Source organism: Meriones unguiculatus, chromosome 6, assembly GCF_030254825.1.
Source record: "Meriones unguiculatus strain TT.TT164.6M chromosome 6, Bangor_MerUng_6.1, whole genome shotgun sequence".
NCBI lineage: Eukaryota > Metazoa > Chordata > Mammalia > Rodentia > Muridae > Meriones > Meriones unguiculatus.
The window spans coordinates 13636889-13660284 of record NC_083354.1 but is presented as its reverse complement, the minus strand read 5'-3'; the positions used below and the strand labels follow the sequence as shown (position 1 = coordinate 13660284).

Genomic DNA, 23396 nt, shown 5'->3' with positions numbered 1-23396 from the left:
TTTTCTGGTTGGGGGTCACCACAACATGAGGAACTGTGTTAAAAGGTGAAAGCATCAGGAAGGTTGCGAACCCCTAGCCTAGAGGAAAAAGGGGCCTCTGAGTTAGAGTGACCCCAGCACCCCAAAATTGGCTCCTTGCTCCCTCTAGTCACCTTTCATCTCATTTCCTTACTTGGGATTTTCTCTGTCTTCTCTTCCAGTTGCCCCATGGAAATGATGAAAACTGGCTTCAAAAGCTGTATAACAATTTTGTCAACAAGAACCCTTTATTCGAAAAGCCCAGAATGTCAAACACGTCCTTCATCATCCAGCACTTTGCTGACAAGGCAAGTGAATGTGGCCTCCCCAGGACAAGACTGCTCCGGTGTGGTTGGATTCAAGTCCCACTGAGGAGAAGTGAGGAGAAAACTCATTAGTAATAAAGTTCTTGCTTTATGCAAGAGGACCCAAGTTCAATCCCCGGGTCCCTTTGTAAAACAAACGCACAAACAAACAAGGCCTGGTGACACACACCTGTAACCCCCTGAGGGAAGGTGTTTTATTATAGGTAAAACAGAGGAAAAGATCCAGAAGCATCTGGAAAAGTCCAGAGCAAAGAGTAAGAGAAGCAGACTGGGCATGGCCAGGGCTAACAGTGAGGGAGGAATCTAGCGTAAGCTTTGATAGCTGCCATGGGTATGTGTCCCTTCTTCCGGAAGCAAGGAAAGTGACTCCTTTGGGGGGGATAGGAACCTGTTTCACAAGTTCCTGAGGAATGCTGGCTTCTATCTAAACACCAGAAATCCTTCTATAGTCAGAACTGAGTTCATTTCTGCATACATATATTGCCTGAGACCTAACAATACACACACACACACACACACACACAGAAGAGGGCCTGGGAGTGTAGCTCAGCAGTGGAACACATACTTAGAGCCTGCATGTGAAGCCCTGGGTGTGATCCCATGTACCACAAGAAAAGAAGGAAGGGGAGAAATGAGCTTGCCCCTGGTGCTGCATGCCCTGGCCTCGGGGGTAACTAGCCTCTCTCTGCACAGGTGGAGTACCAGTGCGAAGGGTTCCTGGAGAAGAACAGGGACACTGTCTACGACACGCTGGTTGAAATCCTCAGGGCAAGCAAGGTTGGCGGGGTCCCCGGGGCACGGGCTGCTGCTCATTGTGCTAACAGCGTACAGCTGTTTTGCACTTCACTCTTTTCCACAGTTGAGTAAAATTCCAGGACGTCCACGTACCGCCTTCTATTTGTGTTAGGACTGGAGGCAAAGTCTGTTTCGGTGGCTGAAAGCATTGTAAATTGCGTGCAATGCGGTCAGACCTGCGGACGACAGAGGAGGACAGACAGCTGAACACAGCTGGCTGGGAAAGGACAGCCCACATTTGGCTGCTTCATTCACACACGGGGACGAGGCACTAGCTGTGGGTCAGGCCCCATCCTGGCTTCTGGGGACACAGCAGGGAACATGCCTGATGAACAGATCTTCCCAGGGGGCCAGCGTTCTAGTGGCAGCCATGTCCCTTAACACAGGAACAAGCAGTGTCAGGGGTTACCCACAGCACTCAGAAAAAACCAAAACGAAGGCGCTGGAGAGGTGTCAGTGAGTACAGCGGCTGCCTCACAAACACAGCACTTGAGTTTGATCAGCACCCACTCACAGCGCTATGCATGCGTAGTCCCCAAGCTGGGGAGGCCAGGACAGGCAGATCTCCAGAGCTTGCTGGCCAGCTAGAGTGGCCACGTCGGTAAGTGCCAGGCTCAGTGAGAGATCTCACCTCAAAAGTACAAGGCGGAGAATGACTGAAGAGCACACCCAACATCAACACACGCATACACGCACTCACGCGCGTGCACACACACACAAAGAAAGAAAATCGAAGAAAGCGTGAGGACGGCAGAAGGAAGCATGGCCTCAGGCAGCAGGTTCCAGAATCCACTGCCCTGTGAGGCGAACACGGTCACCAAATGAATGACTTGTGGCGATTCTTTCCCTCTTGACACTCTTCTGTGTAAAGCTTTGAGAAGAGGGCATCTCATAGACGGGGCTTCATTTTAGAATCATTTGGTCTACATTTATTCCCCCTTTGTAGAAGACCCAGTCCACTAGTTCAAATGCTCAGGTCTCCAGACAGTTTCCTAGAGGAGCCCGGGCAGTTGCACGGATGATCATCAACAAGTGCCACATGTAAACAACCACGCTCACCGAAGTGGCTTGCAGAAGGGCATTCAGCGCTGAGACGCAGTCGCATCTTGTGACACTATTAGCTAACTTCATTTCCTGATTATTTGCTCAGCCCCACGCTTATCCCAGGGTCCTGTCTCAAAGATGTCTTATGGAAGCAGGACTGGGTCTGTCTCCTGAGCTAACAGGCGGGAACTCCAGACGTAGTCACTGACCAGAGGAACACAGGAGGGTGCACAGGGTCCTGCTTTGGAGGCCATTATCCACTTTCAAAGAGTGGATGGTGACAGAAGACAGACACTTGACGCAACCTGGTGCACAGCAGAATATGGCTCCCTCAGGAGAGGAGCAAATAAAGATGATAGAGGAGAGGCAGGACCAGCCTGGGCTATATGTTAATAACAAGGTCCAGGTCAGCCTGGGCTACAGAATGAGATCCTGCCTCAAAAAAAAAAAAAAAAAAAAAAGGTGGGGGTGTTTCTGAGCTAGCTCAGTCAGTATGTGCTTGTCATACAATAATGAGAGCCTGAGTCCCAGAACCCATGTAAAAAAGCCAGCCACAAGCCAGGCGGTGGTGGCAGCGCATGCCTTTAATCCCAGCACTCAGGGAGGCCGAGGCATATGTTCATGCACTTTCACACATATGAACACATAGACACTATGCATGAGCACAGACACGTGGGTGTAGGGATGTTGTCCAGCGCTGTGAGTAGGGTGTGGCTGGAAGACAGTGACCCGGCCTTGGTTTGTGAGCAGGATCTGCAGGGAGGAGTCTGTGGGCCAAAGAAGGGAGTCTAGCTGAGCCAGGGGGTGGCAGAGGTCTCTTCTTCCAGAGGGAGCAGTGCATGCCATGCGTGGGGACACCTGCACAGCTGTCCTCGTCCCCTGTCCCAGGAAGGAAGCCCTGGGCAGCACCACCCAGGAGGCTCTCCTATACAATGGGGTTCTGGCTACAGAGGTGGCTGGGGCTGTCACCCTGGACCTTCCCGTTTAGATAGCTGTTGTGATTGTGTATTTGGTCCGTGCCGTGTCAACACGTGGGGACATTAAACCCCTCTCGGTTCCCTTCCAGTTTCATCTCTGCGCCGCCTTTTTTCAAGAAAGCCCTGTCCCGTCTTCTCCCTTTGGCGCGATGATCACGCTCAAATCCGCGAAGCAGGTCATCAAGCCGAACAGCAAGCACTTCCGGACCACAGTTGGGAACAAGGTACACGGGAGTGAGGTGGGAGGTGGTCACCAGGAGGGCCGGGCTCTGGGGGAGCCCGACAGCCGTGGGACCCACAGCCCCAGCCTGGATGCAGACAACAGGCCTCTTTCCAAGCCATCTGTTATACTCCTAACTTCAATTCAGCGCCTCCCCGTGTCCCCTCCCCACATGTATGAATTCAGGTAGGACCCACCTATAAACCACCTATAAAGCCTGCCCTAACAGATGCTTGCGAGACATTTCCTCTTCTTTCGAAGGACTTTGAAAAACGTTCCTTTATGTGTACAGGCTTGTGTGTTGGGGTAGGGTAGACACAGGTACCCACAGAGGCCAGAAAAGGGTGTTGGATCCCCTGGAGATAAAATCACGTGTATCTGTGACCACCCAGCATGGTTGCTGGGACCAAAACTGAGGTCCCCTCCAAGAGCCCTAAGTGCTCTTAGCTGCTGAGCCATCTCTCTGGACACACGTTACCTCTTCTTACTGTTCAGCTTTAAGTCACATGAGAGCATCCCCTGACCTCTGGCCCTGCTTCCCAGTTCCGCAGCTCTCTGTGCTTGCTCATGGAAACCCTCAACGCCACCACGCCCCACTATGTTCGGTGCATCAAGCCAAATGATGAGAAACTGCCCTTTGAGTAAGTATTCTTGTCACGGGAAGGAAAAGTCCTGCAAAAGCGACATCCTGCCGTCACCATAGGCAGCCTAAGGAAGAAAGATTTCATTTGGGCTAACAGCTTCAGAGGGAGACTCTCTAATGATGGGGGGGGCACGGCAGCAGGCAGCCAGAGCCAGAAGCCGAGAGCTCATGCCTCCGTGCACATGCAGGAAGCAGAGAGAATGAATTGGAAATGGAAATAGGCCAAGGCTAGAAACTTGCAAAGCACCCCCTACCCCACCCCACCCCCACACCGTGTGCTCCTGCAGCAAGGCCTAGAGGTCCCCTCGCCGTCCCAAACAGGTTACAACTGGGGACCAAGTCACGTCTGCCAGTGGTGGCAGCACACGCGCTTGATCCCAGCACTTGGGAGGCAGAGGCAGATGGGTCTCTGCATTTAAGGCCAGCCTGGTCCACAGAGCGAGTTTCAGGACAGACAGGGCTACACAGAGAAACCCTGTCTTAAAACAAACAGACAAACTGAAAACCAAAAACAAAGAGCAAAATACCTGAGCCTGTGGGAGGCTTTTTCTCATTCAAATTGTCATGATTTTGAAGTTTGTTGAGATTTTTTTTTTTTTCCATGAGCCTTCCTCTGTTTCTGGGTTCTTTAACGAGTCAAGCAGTGTACATTAGCACCACTTCTCTGGTTAAACCACCCCATTTCCAGGGCTGAGCAAAGGGCTGAGCTTGAAATACTTGGCTGCAAGGGAAGGGCAGACACCCAGGACCTAGCCTCTCTGCGTGTATAAGGAGGCATGAGCGCCTGTGGGCTACCAGCAGTGTTAGCCCCTGTATGGTGCTTTGCAAAGGATGTTCCTCCGCTGAACGGGAATGTACCTACCCGTCTCTTTTTACCTGGTTGTCACTGGAGGTCCAATCCAGGAACTTTCCCCGACACAGTGACCTTCAGTCAGAGCTCCCTACCCCACCTACATACACCCCAGATCCCAGACTGCTCCGCAGAGAGGCTGTTGCAGAACATTTTCTAGATATTTCTGCAGATCTGCAGAGTGCCCGGCGCTCTGTATGTGTTTGGGGTGATGGAACGGGGCGGAATCCTGCTGCCCGGGAGCCTGGAGCCCAGGCCTTCCTGCAGCACGTGTTCTGGGGTCCTTCGGTAGCTATACAGGCCTTAACACGCTCTAAAATTACTTCAAGGTTTGACTCCAAACGGATCGTCCAGCAGCTGCGAGCCTGCGGCGTTTTAGAAACAATTCGCATCAGCACCCAGAGCTACCCGTCCAGGTAGGTTGTTGGGAGTGAGGGCACAGCGAGGGCCCTAATGGGGCCACACCACTGGGAGAAAGTTTATTCAGGGGGAATCAAACTGGTGTGGCGTGTGTGTGTGTGTGTGTGTGTGTGTGTGTAGAATAACAAGACACTTGTGAGGTGGAGTGTTGACCAAGTAGCTTGGGGCTAGCATAGGGACTTTTCTCTGTTGCAGACGTGTTTGGGTTAAACAGGAACTAGATGCCGTCTGCGGGAGGTGGTTGACTATAGGGGCGGACAGGAAAATTAATGCTCTTCTCGACAAGCAGAAACCTGCTTCACAAGATTTCTGAGAAACACTGAGTCTGGTTTTTGGTCACCCAAGAGCTGTCCTTCTGTTTCCCCAGAGTCCAGCCTGAGTTGAGGCCAGGCTGTCATTTAGCACAGTGGCACCGCCATCTGGGGGTCCATGTTGGACCTAACAGTTGTCAGTGCTCATTCAAGTGTTTACTGAGGACAGAGGGTGTGGTGGCAATACATATATTGTATGCTTTGCGTTTTGTAAGGTGCTTTATCCTGGAGGAAGGGCAGGAGAGAAATACCTGTCTTTCCTCAAGATGACAAAATACCCAACAAGGGAGACAAAGGAGTCGTGCTTATTTTGGCTTAGGCTTTGAAGCCAATGGCCATTTGGCTACATTGTTTCTGGGCACAGGGTCACGGCAAGGGGCACATGTGGAGCACAGTGGCTCACCTCAGTGTGGGCAGGAGGCAGACAGAGGGACAAGAAGGGGACAAGGTCAAAGCTGTGTCCACAGTGAGGCACTTCCTCCAACTCAGCCCCATCCCCTTCCTGGTTTCCATACTCCCCAGAGTGTCACATCCAGACTCCATCCATGCATAATCCATTAATTAGGCCAGAACCCTCAGGATTCAGTCTCTTCCGAGAGTATCACCTCTGAACATTGCACCGAGGACCTAGCCTTCCACATCTGAGCCTTCGGGAAACACGTACTGTCCAAACTGTGGCATAGGTGTCGTGCTATCTCAGAAGCCACCAGCCCTCCAGGCACTGATCCCAGCTGCCTTGTCAGGACAGGAGCTGAGCAGGCTTAGAGGGATGTTGGATTGGTCAGATCAGTTCATCAAGCAGGTACATGGGCTGCATGGCCTTGGTGGAGACGAAGGGACAATCATCAGAGCAGGCTCCGCCATTTTCCCATGAAAGCTGGGGTGCGGGGGTTAGCATGGTCTACTGCATGAAGAGCCTCCTGCAAATACCTGCCCCGTTCCCTCTGATTTTGCAGGTGGACGTACCTTGAGTTCTACAGTCGCTATGGCATCCTCATGACCCAGCAGGAACTGTCCCTCAGTGATAAGAAGGAGGTGTGCAAGGTGGCTTTGCACAGGCTTATCCAGGTTGGTCTTGCTGGAGTCTCAGGGGGCTCTTTCCGGCAGCATGCCTCCCAATCATGTCCCTACATGTGCTAGTGAGACCCAGCAGTCATGCCCCCCACCCCACCCCACCCCGTGGCAAGATCTCTTAACAGCAGGCGTCTCAGGAAGGATCCAAACCCTGGGTTTCACAGCCAAGCCTCTACTTCATTCTCCCATGGTCCAGTGCCATCCTCCATGGTGGGTCCCAGGACATGGTCAGATGAGGCGGTAACCCAGCAAAGTGGTCATGTGGTCAGCAGGGATTGAGATTGTTGCTGAAGCGATGAGTTGGGATGGAAAAAGAGATGGCAGGCTATGACAGCCAAGGAAATGAGATAGGGATGCCAAGACATCAAGTCGTGAGGGCCAGGAAATGGGACAGGGACGCACACCCAAAACCAAGACGGAGAACAGTACGCACCTTGAAGTAGAAGTTTCTAGACTGTAGTTCTGGTTTTCCTGCCTTGTGCCACAGAAATGCCAATGGCTCGAGAATCTTTTGACTCAAACCTAAAAAAAAAGGCTTCATTTCTATGTCATATCTTTCTTTTCTTCCAGGATTCCAACCAGTACCAGTTTGGTAGAACCAAAATTTTCTTCAGAGCAGGACAAGTGGCTTATTTAGAGAAACTCCGCTTGGATAAACTGAGGCAGGACTGCATTATGATTCAAAAGCATGTGCGGGGCTGGCTGCAGAGGAGGAAGTTCCTCCGAGAGAGACAAGCCACCCTGACGATCCAGCGGTACTTCCGGGGTCAGCAAACAGTGAGGTGAGTGCATGAGGGAGGTGGCACCGGGGTCATACAGATTACTTCCCAGGTCAAAACCAAGTAGGGTTTGCTGGACCTGTGGAGAGCAGCAAGATGACAGGGCTTTCGCTGTTGCTGGACCCAGGAGGAGGGCCAGCTGAGGACAAGGGCCTTTCTGTCACTCCATGGATACAGGTGTGTGTGAGGGGTCCCCACCAGTGATGATCAGCCTAGATATGAGAAGGGCCTGTCCTGTGTGGCAGCTCTTCCCATGAAGGATGACTTCTTTTTTCTACAACCTAATAGAGAGATTGTTTCATAGTCATTTTACTTATATTTCTTGGCCATTCATAAATCTACCTCCCCCATGGGCTTATGTATTCCGAAGGGAAGAGCCTACAGTTATCTCCCATACTAATTTAGGCAGATGTTTACCAGATTTTTTGAACGGAGCCAGGGAATAACTGAAGTCGTAACAGTTCATGACTTCTGATGCAACTTCTGCCGTTATAGCCTGAAAGCAGATACACTCGTCTCGTTTTTCTGTTGCTTGTGGCAAAGGGCCTGAGGCTTGATACTTCATGAAAGAAAAGAGGTTTGTTCAGATCACAGTTTTGAGTATGAATTGTTTTGGCCTCTGGTCATGTTCTCTATGGCCATGGCACAATGCAACTTAGAGAATCAAGTTCACGGGGCTTCCTCTCTGTGGTGGTATGTCCTGTGCTGGTGTATCCCAGCACTCAGGAGACTGAGTCAGGAAAATGCTGTGGGTTTGAAGGCAGTCTGGGCTGTATAATGAGTACCAGGCCAGTCAAGACTTCAGAACGAGACCCTAAATAAGCAAATAAGTAAGGGTTGGAGATGGCTCTGTAGGGGAGAATGCTTGCAGGGAGAATGTTTGTTTCCAAGCACCACATACAAGCAGCTGGGCTTGCCCACACATGCCTACAACCAGGGAGAGAGCAGGGAAGCAGCTGGGGCTTGCTGGCCACCAGCCTGGCTTCCGGTTCAAAAGAGACCGTATCTCAGCGGACTAAGGCAGAGAGTGCGAGAGGGAACTTGATGCTCTCCCCTGGCTTCCGTGTGTGCACAGGCACACACCTGTGCGCATGGGCCACAGTCTCACACGTACATGAGGAAACAAAATAAAATTTAAAATAATAAAAAAGGAAAAAACGTACTCCCCTTGGCTCTGACTCACTGAGCTATTCAGAGGCCACGTCTCCAGTGACCTACCCCCCCCACCAGGCCACGCCTTCCATCACAAAACAACCAGGGTCGGGTGTCCATCAGGTGAGCTCTTAGGGGACCCACCGAACGTCAGCTCCAGCCACAGCAGCTGCCGTCGGCAGTGTGTGGAGAGCAGACGCAGGTATGTTGCTCCGAGGCCTGACGGTCTCGGCGACAGCAGATCTGTCCCTCGGACCGCAGTCTGCCAACTGCACCCTTGCGGTTTCCAACCCACCTCTCCAGAGAGGAGCAGGTGGGCGTCCAAGGCACCGCCTCCTCACCACAGTCTCTGAGGACGTGTGTTGTGCTCCCGTGCACACGTGTGCATTCGTGGACTTACTGGCTCCAGCAGACACTGAGTGGGGGTCCCACATGGCTCCTCGGTGCCAGAGTGGCCCACACTGAGGTCAGGGTAAGCACAGACAGGCCTGAAGTGGCATCCGGATGAAGAACCACAGCCATGTAATAGTAGAGATGTCTTACAGGCGCTTGGCCTGAGAACCTCCACTCACCGAAAGGGCTGCCGGTACTTGTGGTTTACGGTGAAGGCTGAGGCACCAGGCCCCTGTTCACACTGCCATCTCTCTACCCAAGGAAAGCCATCACTGCCACCGCCTTGAAGGAGGCCTGGGCCGCCATCGTCCTGCAGAAGCATTGCCGCAGGTACCTGGTCCGTAACCTGTACCAGCTGATCCGGGTGGCCACCATCACCATCCAGGCCCACACCAGGGGCTTCCTGGCCAGGAGGCGGTACCGGAAGGTATGGAGTGGGCCCGGGCTGTGCTTCCTCACTGTGCCTTCCTCGAGGCAGGGGCTCTGGTGAGAGAGGCATGCCCTCAGGTGGTTGGTTGCTCCAGAAGTCTGAAGGGCTCAGCGGGCCAGTGATGGGAGACTCCTGTCCTGCACTGTGGGAGTGCTCCAGTGGTGAAGAGCTGGAGAGAGCGAGAGAGACAGGGGGTCTGGCTGGCGCCTCACCGAGCTCCTTCCCCAGTTGCTGCAGGAGCACAAGGCAGTGATCCTTCAGAAGTACGCAAGGGCGTGGCTGGCCCGGCGCAGATTCCAGAACATCCGTCGCTTCGTGCTCAACATTCAGCTGACATACAGGGTCCAGCGCCTGCAGAAGAAGCTGGAGGACCAGGTGGGCATCGGTGCCAATCTGTGTGTGCGTGTTCATATGTGTGAGGTGTACGTGTGTAAGCGCGCGCACACACACACACATGTGCAAGTTTGGTTACTCTCTACCTCATGCCTTCGAAGCAAGGACTGTCAGTCCAACGCAGAGCTCATCTATACAGTCAGCAGCTCCTCCTAGCCAGCTTACTCCAGGAATCCCATGCCCACCTGGCAGCTTGTGGATTCTGGGAACGCAAACTGTAGCACTTTGGCTTTGGAGGCAAGCATTTTCGAGGCAGCCCTCTTTGCCTGCCTTCCGAGAGTCTCTCGCTGAGTGCACTAGCCACCCGTGTTGCTGAGGTCCACCCCATGGCCTCCGGGGATACCCAAGTTCCCTCTTCCTCCTCTACCTCCTCCTCTTCTTCTTCAGCCTCTTCTTCTTCCTCCTCCTCTTCTTTTTCTTCTTCTTCCTCTTCCTCTTCTTTTTCTTCTTCTTCCTCTTCTTCAAGTGGTCATATCATAGGTCCATGGATGCAGCATCTGATTTTTGAGGGAAGCACATTCTAGCATTAAAGTTGTTGCGGAGTCCCGGGAGCAGACAGGTCACACCTGATAAGAGACTCCAGCTGAGAAAGAGTCTGCCTTGCTCAGTTCCCCGGGAAGATGCTAATAAATGTCACTAGGGGTAAAGGCGACCACGGTCAGTGGATGCCACCCTGCAGCGTGAGGCATGAATGCAACAGCTGCTTCGCTCTGAAACAGACCTCTGACCCCCGGGTCTTTCTCTAGAACAGAGAGAACCATGGGCTGGTGGAAAAGCTGACCAGCCTGGCCTCCCTGCGGGCTGGTGACCTGGAAAAGGTCCAGAAGCTGGAGGCAGAGCTGGAGAGAGCAGCCACCCACCGACACAACTATGAAGAGAAGGGCAGGAGATACCGGGACTCCGTGGAAGAGGTCAGGAGCGTACCACATGGCAGGCATGTGCACCTTCCGTTCTCTGCCTGGGATTTGAGGCAGGGCTTCACAGTCCTGACAAGGGAACCAAGCTGTCACAGGCCCGAGGAGCGCTGCTGGCCGCGTCCCCTCTTCCCTCTGTCACTTGTCCACCCTCGTGGGCTCTGGAGGCCTCCTTTCCCTGACCCGTGACACAGGACCTGGGGGAGATTTTCACCTCTGTGGTCTAGTGAGAAATCCCAACGTCCTCGATTTATAAGTGACCTTGCTGCTGGCTAGCTGTGCAGCTTGGCCAAGTCACTGACCTTCTGGACAAAAAGATCTAAGTGTTCTTGCCCCACCCAGGCACGAGCAGGAGCATTCCAGCCTTCCCTAACCGAGTTTCTTTCACCACTGTCCGTTCCCCTGTGCCTTTCAAAGGCTTGAGGCTTCCACACTAGCAGCCGTGAGCCCCAGAGTGTGTGACCCGGTGCCTGGGGGCGCCCACACTGCCCAGCCCTCGCTGGCTCTGCCAGTCACGGCCATCACCACCATGAGGTCCACACTTCAGCCCCCACAGGCCTCTCATCAGGAGAGCGAGCCACAGAGGTGTCCAAACATGAATTCATATGTGTTGTGAGCTAAGAGGTTAATTAGTAAGCTGCCCTGGGTACCTGGAGCTCGGGAGAGGCCTGAGACATTCTGGGTGTCAGCAGCGTGGCCGGGGAGGTGGGGACTGGTCTGCCTCGATGTCCCCTGGGGCTCCTGACCCTGTGCCTGGGCCGTGTGTGTGTGTGTGTGTGTGTGTGTGTGTGTGACTAAAGACTTTGGCACAGGGCTCCTCACGGGGCTGTGGCGGGGACTTCACCAGGGTGTCCCCGTGTCCCTCCCCTTCCACAGAGGCTGTCCAGGCTGCAGAAGCACAATGCAGAGCTGCAGTCACAGAGGGAGCGGGCAGAGCGGATGCTGCAAGACAAGACCGACGAGCTGAAAGGTAGCTATTGTTGTGGGAGACTTATGTCTCCAAGGGCATAAGTGCGTGTGGGTGTGTGGAAAAGGCGCTCGTATCCCCCTGTCTGTGCCTCAGAAGCAGCAGCCCTGAGGTTTGGCCGAAGAAAGAGAGTGTGAGTGAGTGTGTGGTATATTGTATGTACGTCTGTACTGTGTTGTTTGTGGTGGGGGCAGTGTGAGAGTTTGAGTGTGTATGATTGTACGTGGAATTGTATGCGCAAGAGTGTGTGTGAGAGAATTTGTGTGTGAGTGTAAGTGTGTAAGAGTGGGTGAGTGGGTGTGAGTATATTAGTGTGCAAAGGGCATGGGTACGCTAGGGCATGTGCATACATGTGTTGAGAGAGTACATGTGCAAGAGTTTAGGGTGTTCATGAGTGGGTAAGTGTGTGGGGTGTGTGTGTGTTTAAGAGTATGTAGTTAGCCGGGTGGTGGTGGGGCACACCTGGAATCCCTGCACTAGGGAGGCAGAGGCAGGCAGATCGCTGGGAGTTCTAGGCCAGCCTGGTCTACAGAGTGAGTCCAGGACAGCCATGGAGACACAGAGAAACCCTGTCTTGAAAATACAAAACAAAAAGAATATGTACTTGTGAATGAGTATAGAGGAGTGTGAACATGTGTAAAGAGTGTGTAATCGTGTGTGAATGTGGGTGTGGGGACACCTGTGGTAAGAGTGTGGGTGTGTGCAAAGTGTATGAGTGTGTAATTTGGGGGTGGATGAGTGTTTTAAAGTAGTCGTAAAGGTATGAGTGTATGTTTGAGAGTGTTTGTGAGTATAAGAGTGTGAGTGTGCAAGCATGTTCATGAGCCTTCATGAGCGTGTGAGTATGTGGCGATCTGTGTATGAGTGTGTGTTTGGGAGTGTCTGTGAATATGAGTGTATTTAAGTGTGTAAGGACCTTGTGAATGGCCTGGGGACTTCGCATGTGCTTTGCCAGCGTGTGGACTAACGGGACGCCAGGCCTGTGGGGCAGGGCGGAGAGGAGGAGCACCGAAAGGTGGGGAGGAGGTTAGGAGCGGGCAGCCTGAGGATGACACACGCTCCCTAAGGCCGAGGCCCTGGCGCCCGCTGAGTCAGTGGGGAGTGAGCTGGAGCCTGAGCCCTGCATGGGTCTTAGCACACTAGCCCTGAGTGCTTGCCTGGGGGGCTTTCCAACCTCTCCACCTTAAGTCTCCCACAGTTCTCAGGAGCGTAGCTGGACATTAGCCTGATTGGTGCCAGCGCACATGTGGCTGGGTGCTGGTAATGGCGCTGTTTTGTTGAGGCCCCGCACCCACACGCTGAGTTTATGGAGACTCACGTGTGCCCTCCTCACCTTGGGCCTCAGCGGTAACAAACCCTCTGCGGTGACTCTGAGGCGTGAGGCAGTGAAGACCTTGTCTCTGCAGACTTATTTCAAAGACTGCTCTCTGTCCACAGAAAAAATGGACAAGCTCACAAGGCAGCTGTTCGAGGACGTGCAGAAAGAGGAGCAGCAGAGACTGTAAGGGTCGCCATCTCCCTTGCCTGGCTATTCCTTCCTTTCTTTTCTCCCCCTCCCTTTTCTCGCCTCCCTTCTTTCCTTTTCTTTCAGACATGGCCTCAGACCTCACTAGCTGGCCTTGAACCTCCTGCATGGCAGAGGATGACCTTGAACCTCTGATTTCCCCCCACCCACCAGTGTGGGGGTTATGGGTGGTTCACTGCTAGGTTAACGCCAGAAATGGGGCCTAGGCCTCGGGCTTACCAGGCAAGGTCCCTACCAACAGCGCCGCACCCCACCTACTCTCTGTTGTTTTCGGTTCAGCTTGCAACCGCCATAATCTAGACCCTGGCATAGGGTATGGGTACACAGTGAACCTGATGATGACCCTCACGGGTCCCATGGCCTGGAGCTGGACAGTTCCCCTTCCTATCTCAATCATAGACCATCTGCTAATTCCCAGAGATTCCAGTCTGGGTTCCCTTTCTCAGAAGGAGTCCATGGTTTATAGGTCTGGGTGAGGAGCTTGGTGGAGTGATGAGAGAGGAGGAATATTCTCGTCATGTTCCTTGAGAGACAGACTCTCAGGGCAGCCTGGAGTGCTGAGGTACCGACTGCTTCCCCATGCAGTTGGCAGGAAGACCGTGGTCTGGCTAGGGCGGTGGGTAAGAGGACTTCCAAAGGCTGAAGAGCCAGCACAGGTCGCCCTGAGCTCCCTGCTGTCCTGTCTGGGTGAGGCTCTGGAGGCCCGTGAAGTGAGCAAAACTGTTTGCCTTGGCCCTCTTTGCAGCTCCATTTAGCCCCTGGTCATCTCCCTGTGTGTGCTAGGCTCCTGTCACAGTCCTCAGGGGCTCAAACCACTGGTAGACTTGACAGGTCCAGGCTCCAGGCCTGAGGTTTTTTTTATGCCTCAGACTCCAGGCTTTGTTTTGGTTTTGTTTTTTACTGACATCTTGAGAATATTGAAGTGGTTTTGGGGGGTGAGTTACAAAGTTTAAAGGTTTATTTGTGGGGCATGGTTGTCTTCCTCCTTCCTTAGGGCCGTTAAAGCGGATCAATCAAGGCTCTAAGTTGGCATGCCAGCAGTGTGAGGCTCTGGGTGTGAGCTCTGGGTCAGCATCCCAGCGGTGTGAGGCTGCAGGAAGCCCACAGAGCCCCCGAGACTGCCTCAGTTCTGACTGGACCCTACAGAAGACCCAAAACTGGTCTATATCATGTGTCTATATCATATCTCTTTATAGTTGTTCAACTCAGTGGTCTTTTCAAAAGGAATTGAGTTTCCATGCACAACGGGGCACCTCGCTTTGCTGAGATACTTTCTGAAATTATTACAGGCATGGAGAGATAGCTGAATGGTTAGGAGCGGATTCTGTACGACCAGAGTTTGAATCCCAGTACTCATGTAAGCCAGGTCACCCAAGACACTTGCAACTCCACCTCTTCTGGCCTCCATGTGCAAAGATGCAAACATCAGGGTACACGTATGTGCATACATTCATAGACATATAGACACTTTCACACACACACACACACACACACACACACACACACAATAAGCCATTTTTTTCTTTCATTTCCTGGAAGGCGAAACCCCTGGGCACAGAGAGGGCTCTGCTGCTTGTGTCCCTCACCCGAGAAGCCTGGAGCCAGAAGGGTTTTGTTTCCACAGTTCTCCATGTTTTGGAGACTTGGCATAGTCTTCACTAAGAGAGCACCCCTCCTCCCACCGTCCCAAGTCCCAAATGTTTCAAGGATGAAAATTTTTCCATTATCCCGCTGTGGCGTAGTTTTGAATTTTAGCATTTCTGATCGAGTTTTGGGAATCTGGGATGCTCGGCTTGTATCTGTTGAGAACTAAATCAGACCACTGAGGGGTCCTGGGAACTTGGAAGGGCCTATGCTAGGTCTTTGCTGAGGGACATGGATCGCACCCAGGGGACCCAGGTATGGCTTTGAGGTATGGCTTTGAGAGTCCCTGCACCCAGTGTGATCTGAAGTCCAGACTCTCTGTCCTGGCTCTCTGTGATACTACCGGAGTCCCTCACACCAGAAGGTGAAAGGCATTAGTTTTAGACTAAGAGAACAGGAAACAGCTAAAAATAGAGCCATTGGCTACTGTGATGGCTACAGTGGGCCCTGACTAACCCATCTCCTTTGGCAGGGAGCAGTCTCCTCAATATTTCCAGAACCTTGCATATTGTCTTGTTCAGAGACTATAAAAACGACTCTAAGTTAGTTGTTCTTCTCTTCTTTTGCTGTCTAGACTTCTTGAAAAGAGCTTCGAGATGAAAACGGAAGCCTATGAGAAGCAGATAGAGTCGCTGAGAGAGGAAATCAAAGCCCTCAAGGACGAGAGGACGCAGCTCCATCGTCAGCTGGAGGAGGGGCGGCTTACCTCTGACAGCCTGAAGGGGGAGGTGGCTCGCCTGAGCAAGCAAGCAAAGGTGGGGATGCGGGCTTTCAGATCCCCTGGTGGGGCTCTCCATCTACACAGAGAGAAGGGAATGAGGAGGTGCCATGCCCTGTAGTTGATGAGTAGCCTGTCTACATGCTTACAGGCAGGTTATCCCGGATTCCTGGGTAGCAGGACAGGGCCAACGGTTTGTCCCTTTAGCTAAGCGAGGCTTGTTCATTATACAGGAGGTGCCGTCTGTAGACCCTCTTGTTTAGGGTGCTTGGGAACAGCCTTTGGGGAGGTGAGAGTCACAGCCACAGTCACAGGGGGCCGCTTTCTTTTGTAGCAGCTGGCAGAGAAAGGGCTGCTGCAGAGTGAGTGGTCCCAGTAGCTGCTAGCCCCGTCTTACTTTAGCATCTCTGTGTTCCCAGACAACAGGCACAGCTGTACAGACTGAAGGCACACGGTGCCCAAGCGCTCCGTTCCCCAAAGTCCAGCTTCTGGGCTGTCCGAAACTCTATTTCATGTTTGAAAAGTCAGCTCCTAACATTCTAACGTTGGAACCATATATAAATAGATTGACTGAAAGAATACTTCCAACTTAAATCGTAAATTCAGGCCCTTATTATTTACCCTTATTGTTTACCATGTTATAAACATATAAATACCTGTACTGAAATGAAATTGTCATCTGCCATTTATACTGTTACCCGAAAATTCACATGGGTAATGGTCCAGGTCTGGCGAATGCAGCCCAGTCCGTCCAGTGCCTTTCTAGCACCCAGGAGACCTTGACTTTGAACCCCAGAACCTCCAAGCCAGGTGGAGTGTTGCACTCCTGTAATCCCAGCACTGGGGAGACAGGAGAATCTGGAAGCAGCTCAAGCTATCCTCAGCTGCACAGAGAGCTAGAGGCCGGACTAGACAACACGAGTCCCTCTCCCGGGAAAATCCACTCCACAGTGGCAAGTACAGTTAATGACACACTACTGTGCATTTTACGATTGTTAAGAGAGTAACTGCAAAGACTGGCAGATATTTGAGAGATAGATGTATGGGTCAGTTATCTTGACCTAAGTATTCCGATTACATTCGTGAATCACAGTTTCACCTCATCACCCATAACTATATATGATTGTTTTTGTCAATCTATAATAGAAGTTTTAAAAAATGAAACTTATAAGCTGAGAGGGAAAAAAAATCACATAGAAGAATATTTTCATTGCTTAGCCAAACATTAAAATACTGGTGTTGTTTTTATTTTCATAAAAACATATAAACACCCATAGAAATTTGGTAAAAAGATCTTGAGAGAAATAAGATTATAAAAAAAAAACAACAACAAACAAACAATAAAGCAGGTGCGGGCTGTGCACAGACAATGACTCCTTTCTAGAAATCTTAAACATACACACCCCTAAAGTCTTCGAGGTTTGTTTATTTTGAAACACGTTCTCAGCATGTCACCCGGGGTTGGCCCTGAACTCAGGATCCTCCTGCCTGACTGCTGATGGTGACATTTATCTGAACAAGCAGTACAGAGGGTTGGGAGGAGCCCAGTTTTAGAGATGCCTGGTGGAGGATGTGTGGTGTGGGGAGAACACAGTTGCTTTACAGGGAATAAGCACGGAGCCCGCCTGCATCCTGCTCTCAGATGCAAAGCATTTCATTGCCACATCAGAAAGCTGTTACGCTTCCATTGAACATGGAAAACACATATCAGAAGGCTCTGCAGATGTTCTGGGCCACCATGGGACAGCTGTTTGTGCTCTGTAAGAGCTTCTCCCATCCGAACTGTCAATCAGTGTCGCCTCTGGGTTTCCCAGTGAAGCTGTCTGTCCATCTCTTCATATACGTACTTTGTGCTAGCCTCTAGTCTCCTGGCTCTCCTTGCCCGACTGGCCTTCTGTTGTTTAAATCTGGGAGACTGGGAGAGACTGGATTACATGACTTCCTCATTCTGAACAGTCACTTCTGTGTCTGCTGGTCATACCAACTGGCTAATCTTTTTTATGATTTATTTATTTTTACTTTATGTGCTTTGGCATTTTGCCTGAGCATGTCAGATTCCCTGGAACTGGAGGTACAGACAGCTGTGAGTGACCGTGTGGGTGCTAGGGATTGAACCAGGTCCTCTGGAAAAGCAGTGGGTGCTCTTAATGGCTGAGCCACCTCTCCAAGCTAATCTTACAACTGGGGGAATTGTGAGCCTGCATTTGGAGTGGGGCACCAGTAGATGTCGCTCTTTCCCCCTGACGCATTAAGAGCTCAGGCGTACAAAGATCTTAACTGTCTTTATCAACCTCTCTGTGATACAGTCTAAAGACCATTAAGTGAATGCAGACATCACCTGAAATGTGTAAAGAATCACGAACAGGAACAAGGCTTCAGGCTGGACAGTCCCATAAGCCAGGCACATGATCCCGAATGCGTCATTTAACCTTCAGTTCAGTGTAGATTCATTGTCTAATCGATGAGGGCTGGCTCAGCTTGTTCTACTCACCTCACGGTCTATTAAAGGGATTAGGTGTCTAGACGGAGCACCCTCTGTGGGCTCTGTGGAGTCCAGAGCTGGGCCTGTCAGTACTCAGAGTATTAGGGAATCTGAAGAGGACTTTTCACCTCTGCTGCATGTGGTCTTCCTTGAGCTGAGCTTACAGCGTGAACAACAGTGGCTGCAGCCCTTTTTAGCCAGCAGAGATGTTTGTAGTAAACCCTCCCAGGGTGCCAAGCCTCTCATGCTTCTGCAGCTGCAACCCCTCTCAGCCTAGCTGAAGACCAAAGCCTCCTAGGAAGGCACTTTCGCCTTCCTGACCTGTGATTTCTCCTCAGTTTGCCCTCCACGCCTCTCAAGCCAACTTGCAATTGTTTTCTTACTTTACGATGGGGAAGCTAATTCCCGTAACCAGGTAGATCTGCAACCAGCTGAGCAGTTGAGCTGCTACAGGGCAAGCTGCCAGGCTGTGAGAGCCAGCTAAGACTCCAGCTAGGAAGCCACCTGGAGGCCGCAGGGCGCCATATGCCCTGGGACAGGCGTGCAGCCTTGCCTGAGGAAGAGTGTAACGGCTGTTTTTCTCCGCACTGGTTTGTTCGTGGCTCTGCTTCAGACCATTGCTGAGTTTGAGAAGGAGATAGAGCTGCTTCAGGCACAGAAGATAGAAGTGGAAAAACACGTGCAGTCACAGAAGCGGGAAATGAGAGGTACCCTGGTCCTGGGCTGGTTAGTGGGGAGGAGAGTGTACCAGTGGCCTGGGCTGGTTAGTGGGTAGTCTAGATGGCTTGATGGTTGGATATCTGAGAAGGTGGCCAGCCGGTAGGTTATTCAGTGGTGGGATATAGAAGCAACCCCGGGGAGGCCTGGGGAAGAAAGTCATGCTCAAATTCAATTTATGCCGCTCTCTCTTTCCTTCCAGAAAGGATGTCAGAAGTCACCAAACAGCTCCTGGAGAGCTATGACATTGAAGATGTTAGAAGCAGGTGATCAATTTTATATCATCAGACACTTACAAACACAGAACAGGTTAGAGAGGTGACTCGGCCACCTGTTAGCATGTGAGTGTGAGTGTGTCCCCCAGAGCCCATGTGTTTCTAAAAAGAGGAAGAAAAGCTAAACATGGCATCACATCCATGCTGGTGAAAACCAGTGGGAGGTCGAGACAGAGGGATTCCTGGGATTGCTGACCAGCCAGTCTAGCCTAATCAGTGAGCTTCAGGCCGGTGAGAGACCCTGCCTCAAAAAGAAAATGGTGCTGGGGGTCAGAGAGACCCCAAGGGTTCAGTGGGAAAGAGTGCTTGCAGCCCCCTCAGAGGACCAGGGATCAGTGCCGAGCACCTGTGTCAGCTGTACCTCCAGCTTCATAGGGGATCTGATGCTGTCTTCTGGTCACCACCAGCACCGGCAACACACACACACACACACACACACACACACACACACACACACACGCATCTTTTAAAAAGCAGGATGAATTGTACTGTAGGACTGACACACATAAACCATGTAAAACATGAGCAAGGTTAGACGTCCGAGCCTCCTTTGTTTTATTTTCCAGGCTCTCTGTGGAAGATCTGGAACACTTAAATGAGGATGGAGAACTTTGGTTTGCCTATGAAGGACTAAAGAAAGCAACTCGGTGAAACATTCTTTTCATGTGTTTTTTGTTTGTTTGTTTTGTTTTTGTTTTTCTGGAGACAACACAATATTGGAAAGTTCAGCTCACCTAGATTTGACATGTGAAGTAGAATTATCAAATAAACCCTAGAAAGACCTCTCTGAGAATTTAACCATTTGTCCAGTGAGGAGGCCTCGTGTCTGATAAAAACTGGTTACAGGGCTGGGATGAAGCTCAGTTGATAGAATGCTTGCCTGGCATGCATAAAACTCTGATTTCCATCCCTGGCACTAAAAAAACGGGGTGTGAGACCTGGACCCCCAGCACTCCAAAATCAAGAAGATGGAGAAGTTCAAGGTCATCCTTACATTCCTAAGGAGTTTGAGGCTAGCCTGGGCTAGAGACCTTACCTGAAAAAAAGCAAACAAAATCTGTACTGGAGAGATGACACTGACTGCTCTTGCAAAGGACCCAGGTCCTTTAGATTCCCAGCACCTACACGGCAGCTCACAACCATCTATATCTCCAGCTCCAGGTCTGCTCTCCACAGGCATTGCACACAGGCAGGGAAACATACACATGAAATAAAAATGCATAAAAATTTTTGTGCATAAATGTTTTTAAAGGAAAACAAAGTTATATCACATAAGCAAATGATTGAAGAAGCTTCTGCATTTCTTTAAATTAATAAACTTTGTTGTTTTAAAAAAGTCTTAGGTCCCCAACAAAACTGAGTTGAAAATAGATTTTTTTTTTCACCCACTGGGCGTGATGGTATAAATCCTGGCATTAGGGAAGCAGGCGCAATTGGATCTCAGCAGCAGCGTCCCACCAAAGACTCACATTAGGACCCATCTTGGACACTCAGTGAATCCTCACAAGCATATAGGGACATACAAGCACATTTGTATCCTGCATAACAGAGCTTTTCAACAACTAGCTGTAAAATGAATTGCTTCTAAAATGGAATGTCCTTGTCATTAGCCACACGTTAACCACGCACACTGTGATAACAGCGGTCAGGGTCTTCTGATTATAGTTCCTAATTCCCTCCGCTGTCTCTGAGAGCTGAGCCTAGCTTTCTCAGCGGCTGTGTGATGACCTCTCTGTGGCCACCCTAACAACCCAGAAACCGTGGGCTCATTCCTCTACCCTTCCTTTAACAGTGTTCTGGAGAGCCATTTCCAGTCTCAGAAGGACTGCTATGAAAAAGAGATTGAAGGTCTGAACTTCAAAGTCGTGCACCTGAGCCAAGAGATCAACCACCTGCAGAAACTGTTCAGAGAAGAGACGGACATCAATGAAAGCATCCGTCATGAAGTCAGCAGGCTGACGTCAGAAAACATGGTACGGCCTTGCCACGGCCTGCTGGCAGCCATTGTTCCAGAGGCATTATTCACTGGCGGAGCAAAAATCAGTTCTTTGCAGCAAGATAGCCCATTTTAACTAGTTCTCTAGTGGTAAATAACGAGATCAAAAGATAAATCTATACAATGTTCCCAGGCTGGAAAACACTCAGATTTGAGAGTGTTTGATTACCATGTGATGGGTTCAAATTTTGTGAATGTGCTTAAATTTATATATTTGATTCTAGTCTCAGATTCCAACAAAACACAAAGCAGACCAAGGCAAAATCGTGGCTCTTGGAAAAGGGCACATGTTCGTGTCAGTCCATCTCTTCATTCCTGGAATATCCTCTAAATCTTTCCCTTCTTACTGTGTTTATCTGGTTTATCTGGTCCTTTTTCTCATTCACACCTGCTCAATGCATTCAGGATCTACACACACGCACACGCACACACACACACACACACACACTTCTTTCAGGATCTATATGCACACATGCTTTCCAGACATATACAAACACACACACATGCTTTCAAGATACACTTTCTTGTCCATGATATGCTGCACTCACCATCCCGTTTCTTTGAGTTGATAGGTCTTTTCCGAGGTCATTAACCATTCTTCCACACATCCTTTATTTTCTCTGCAATCACCCCGTTCTGTCACAAGCCCCTCGGCAATTTGTGGCAATGCTGGCTGCTCCCCTGCCTCTGGGGCTCCAGAGGATCACACTCCTCCAGGCTCCTTCTTCCAGCTCACTAACTGCTGCTGCTTTGCTTCTTTGCTCCTTCTCTAGCCAAACCATAACTTGGGATTCCCAGGGAGCAAACAGGAGCGGGCCCTGTGCCCCAGTTAAGGGCCTTCCTAGGCTTCTGTGTTCCTGAGATAAACGCTGATGAGGGACTGACAGTGAGATCCATTTAGAGGTATTCTTTGTTTGGGCTTCAGAGGCCTGGGTGTCTGTATAAACTTAGAGAGCAGAAAAACTCTTCTTACCTGACTGGGTGAGGAAGGGATGGGCATTCGAAAAGATACACAATGAAGGAGAGGGGCTTGTGGAAGAGTCCTGGACAATTCCAGCTGCAGAATGATCTCAGATAGTGCGTCCTCTTCCGGGTGAGATGGCACTGTAGTCCTCGGTGCCACTCAGCACAGGGCACCTTTCCTCTCCCACAATGCACCTCTTTCCTTCCCAGGCTAGCCATGTGAGAACTGTTCTCTCTGAGCATGCTGCGATTTCTTGAGCCCACTGAGTAGGTCTTCAGATGAGGGGGGAGGGGATGTAATGTCAGCGAATGCTAGTACCTCAGCAGGTCTTTTACACAGCTGTGCATTCCCCAAGCTGGACAAGGAGACAGGTGAGTGTCCATTTTGGAGAGCGCAAAAATCCAAACTTATCCATTAAAAATTTTAGTAGTTTTCTCTCTTCTCTGAAGATGATCCCAGACTTTAAGCAGCAGATTTCAGAGCTGGAGAGGCAGAAGCAGGATCTCGAATGCCGCCTGAAGGAGCAGGCCGAGAAGACGGAAGGTAATTGGAATCATCCAGGTCCTGCTCTTAGAGACTCCAGCATCTAGGAAATGCACAGGCAGCCACAGCATTGGGGCATAAAGCTGTGGTCTCTAGGGTCTGGCAGGTAACAATGGGGTACGAGGTGAGCTGGGTGGAAGGCAAGAATGGGTGGGGTATTAAAGGGACGGCTTCCTTCAAGTTCCAGTGGTGTCTGGAACAGTGGGAATGTAGCCTGGGATGCTATTACTATTTTTAAGGAAAATCTAGAAAGGTAGATGTTCATATAAAATGTCATTCTTAAGTAATGCGTTACAAAAAAAAACCCTAAGCCTTGTTCAGACCAGATAAAACCTAGCCTCTGACTAGATACAGGTTAGAGCCTTCGATCTGTGAAAATAACGGCAACTCCAAGTTAGAACCCAGTGACACGGCTGGCCACAGCACTGACGGATCTCTCACAACAGGAAAGCTGGAAGAGCCTTTCAGCCACCTACATCGAGTCCGAGAGGAGGAGGGAATACAGGGCAAGTGAGTGTTCTGGTGGGAACTGGCCAGTGCTCTCCCATCTGCACAGTCATCAACGCCGGGATGGTCACGCTGATGCCCAGAGCACCTTGTCCCTTCCTCAGGGCCCTGGAAGCACACGGTGAGATGCCTCCCGAAGGGAAAGAGGAGCTGATGGGGAAGATCCAAGAACTGCCGGAGGCCAGAGAGTTCCCGATGAAGCAACCAGAAGCTGAGGGGGAAGTCAAGAGTCCTCTCCAACAAGAGGCTTCGCGGCTGTCTTTGGAAAACAGGGTGAGGAGCAGGGATGGTTGGCTGCCTGTGTGATGGTGTGCTGAGT

The 23396-nt window shown here is 50.9% G+C and overlaps 1 protein-coding gene across 3 annotated transcripts in view; it reads left to right on the top strand.

Moving 5' to 3' along the window:
* Myo5c (myosin VC) overlaps nt 1-23396 on the top strand; it is a 70976-nt gene that overhangs the window by 33599 nt on the left and 13981 nt on the right. For all 3 annotated transcript variants that reach the window (XR_009592220.1, XM_021631621.2, XM_021631622.2), the window contains exons 13-32: nt 201-326; nt 1038-1121; nt 3250-3384; nt 3924-4021; nt 5203-5289; nt 6561-6672; nt 7249-7460; nt 9264-9429; nt 9661-9807; nt 10572-10736; nt 11616-11709; nt 13144-13207; nt 15450-15630; nt 18689-18782; nt 18995-19058; nt 19634-19714; nt 20860-21040; nt 22477-22570; nt 23017-23080; nt 23182-23350. Coding sequence is in view for 2 of the 3 variants with exons in the window: in XM_021631621.2 (XP_021487296.1) it covers nt 201-326; nt 1038-1121; nt 3250-3384; nt 3924-4021; nt 5203-5289; nt 6561-6672; nt 7249-7460; nt 9264-9429; nt 9661-9807; nt 10572-10736; nt 11616-11709; nt 13144-13207; nt 15450-15630; nt 18689-18782; nt 18995-19058; nt 19634-19714; nt 20860-21040; nt 22477-22570; nt 23017-23080; nt 23182-23350 (2418 nt within the window). In the remaining variant the exon portion in view is untranslated. The remainder of the gene's footprint in view (nt 1-200; nt 327-1037; nt 1122-3249; nt 3385-3923; nt 4022-5202; nt 5290-6560; nt 6673-7248; nt 7461-9263; nt 9430-9660; nt 9808-10571; nt 10737-11615; nt 11710-13143; nt 13208-15449; nt 15631-18688; nt 18783-18994; nt 19059-19633; nt 19715-20859; nt 21041-22476; nt 22571-23016; nt 23081-23181; nt 23351-23396) is intronic.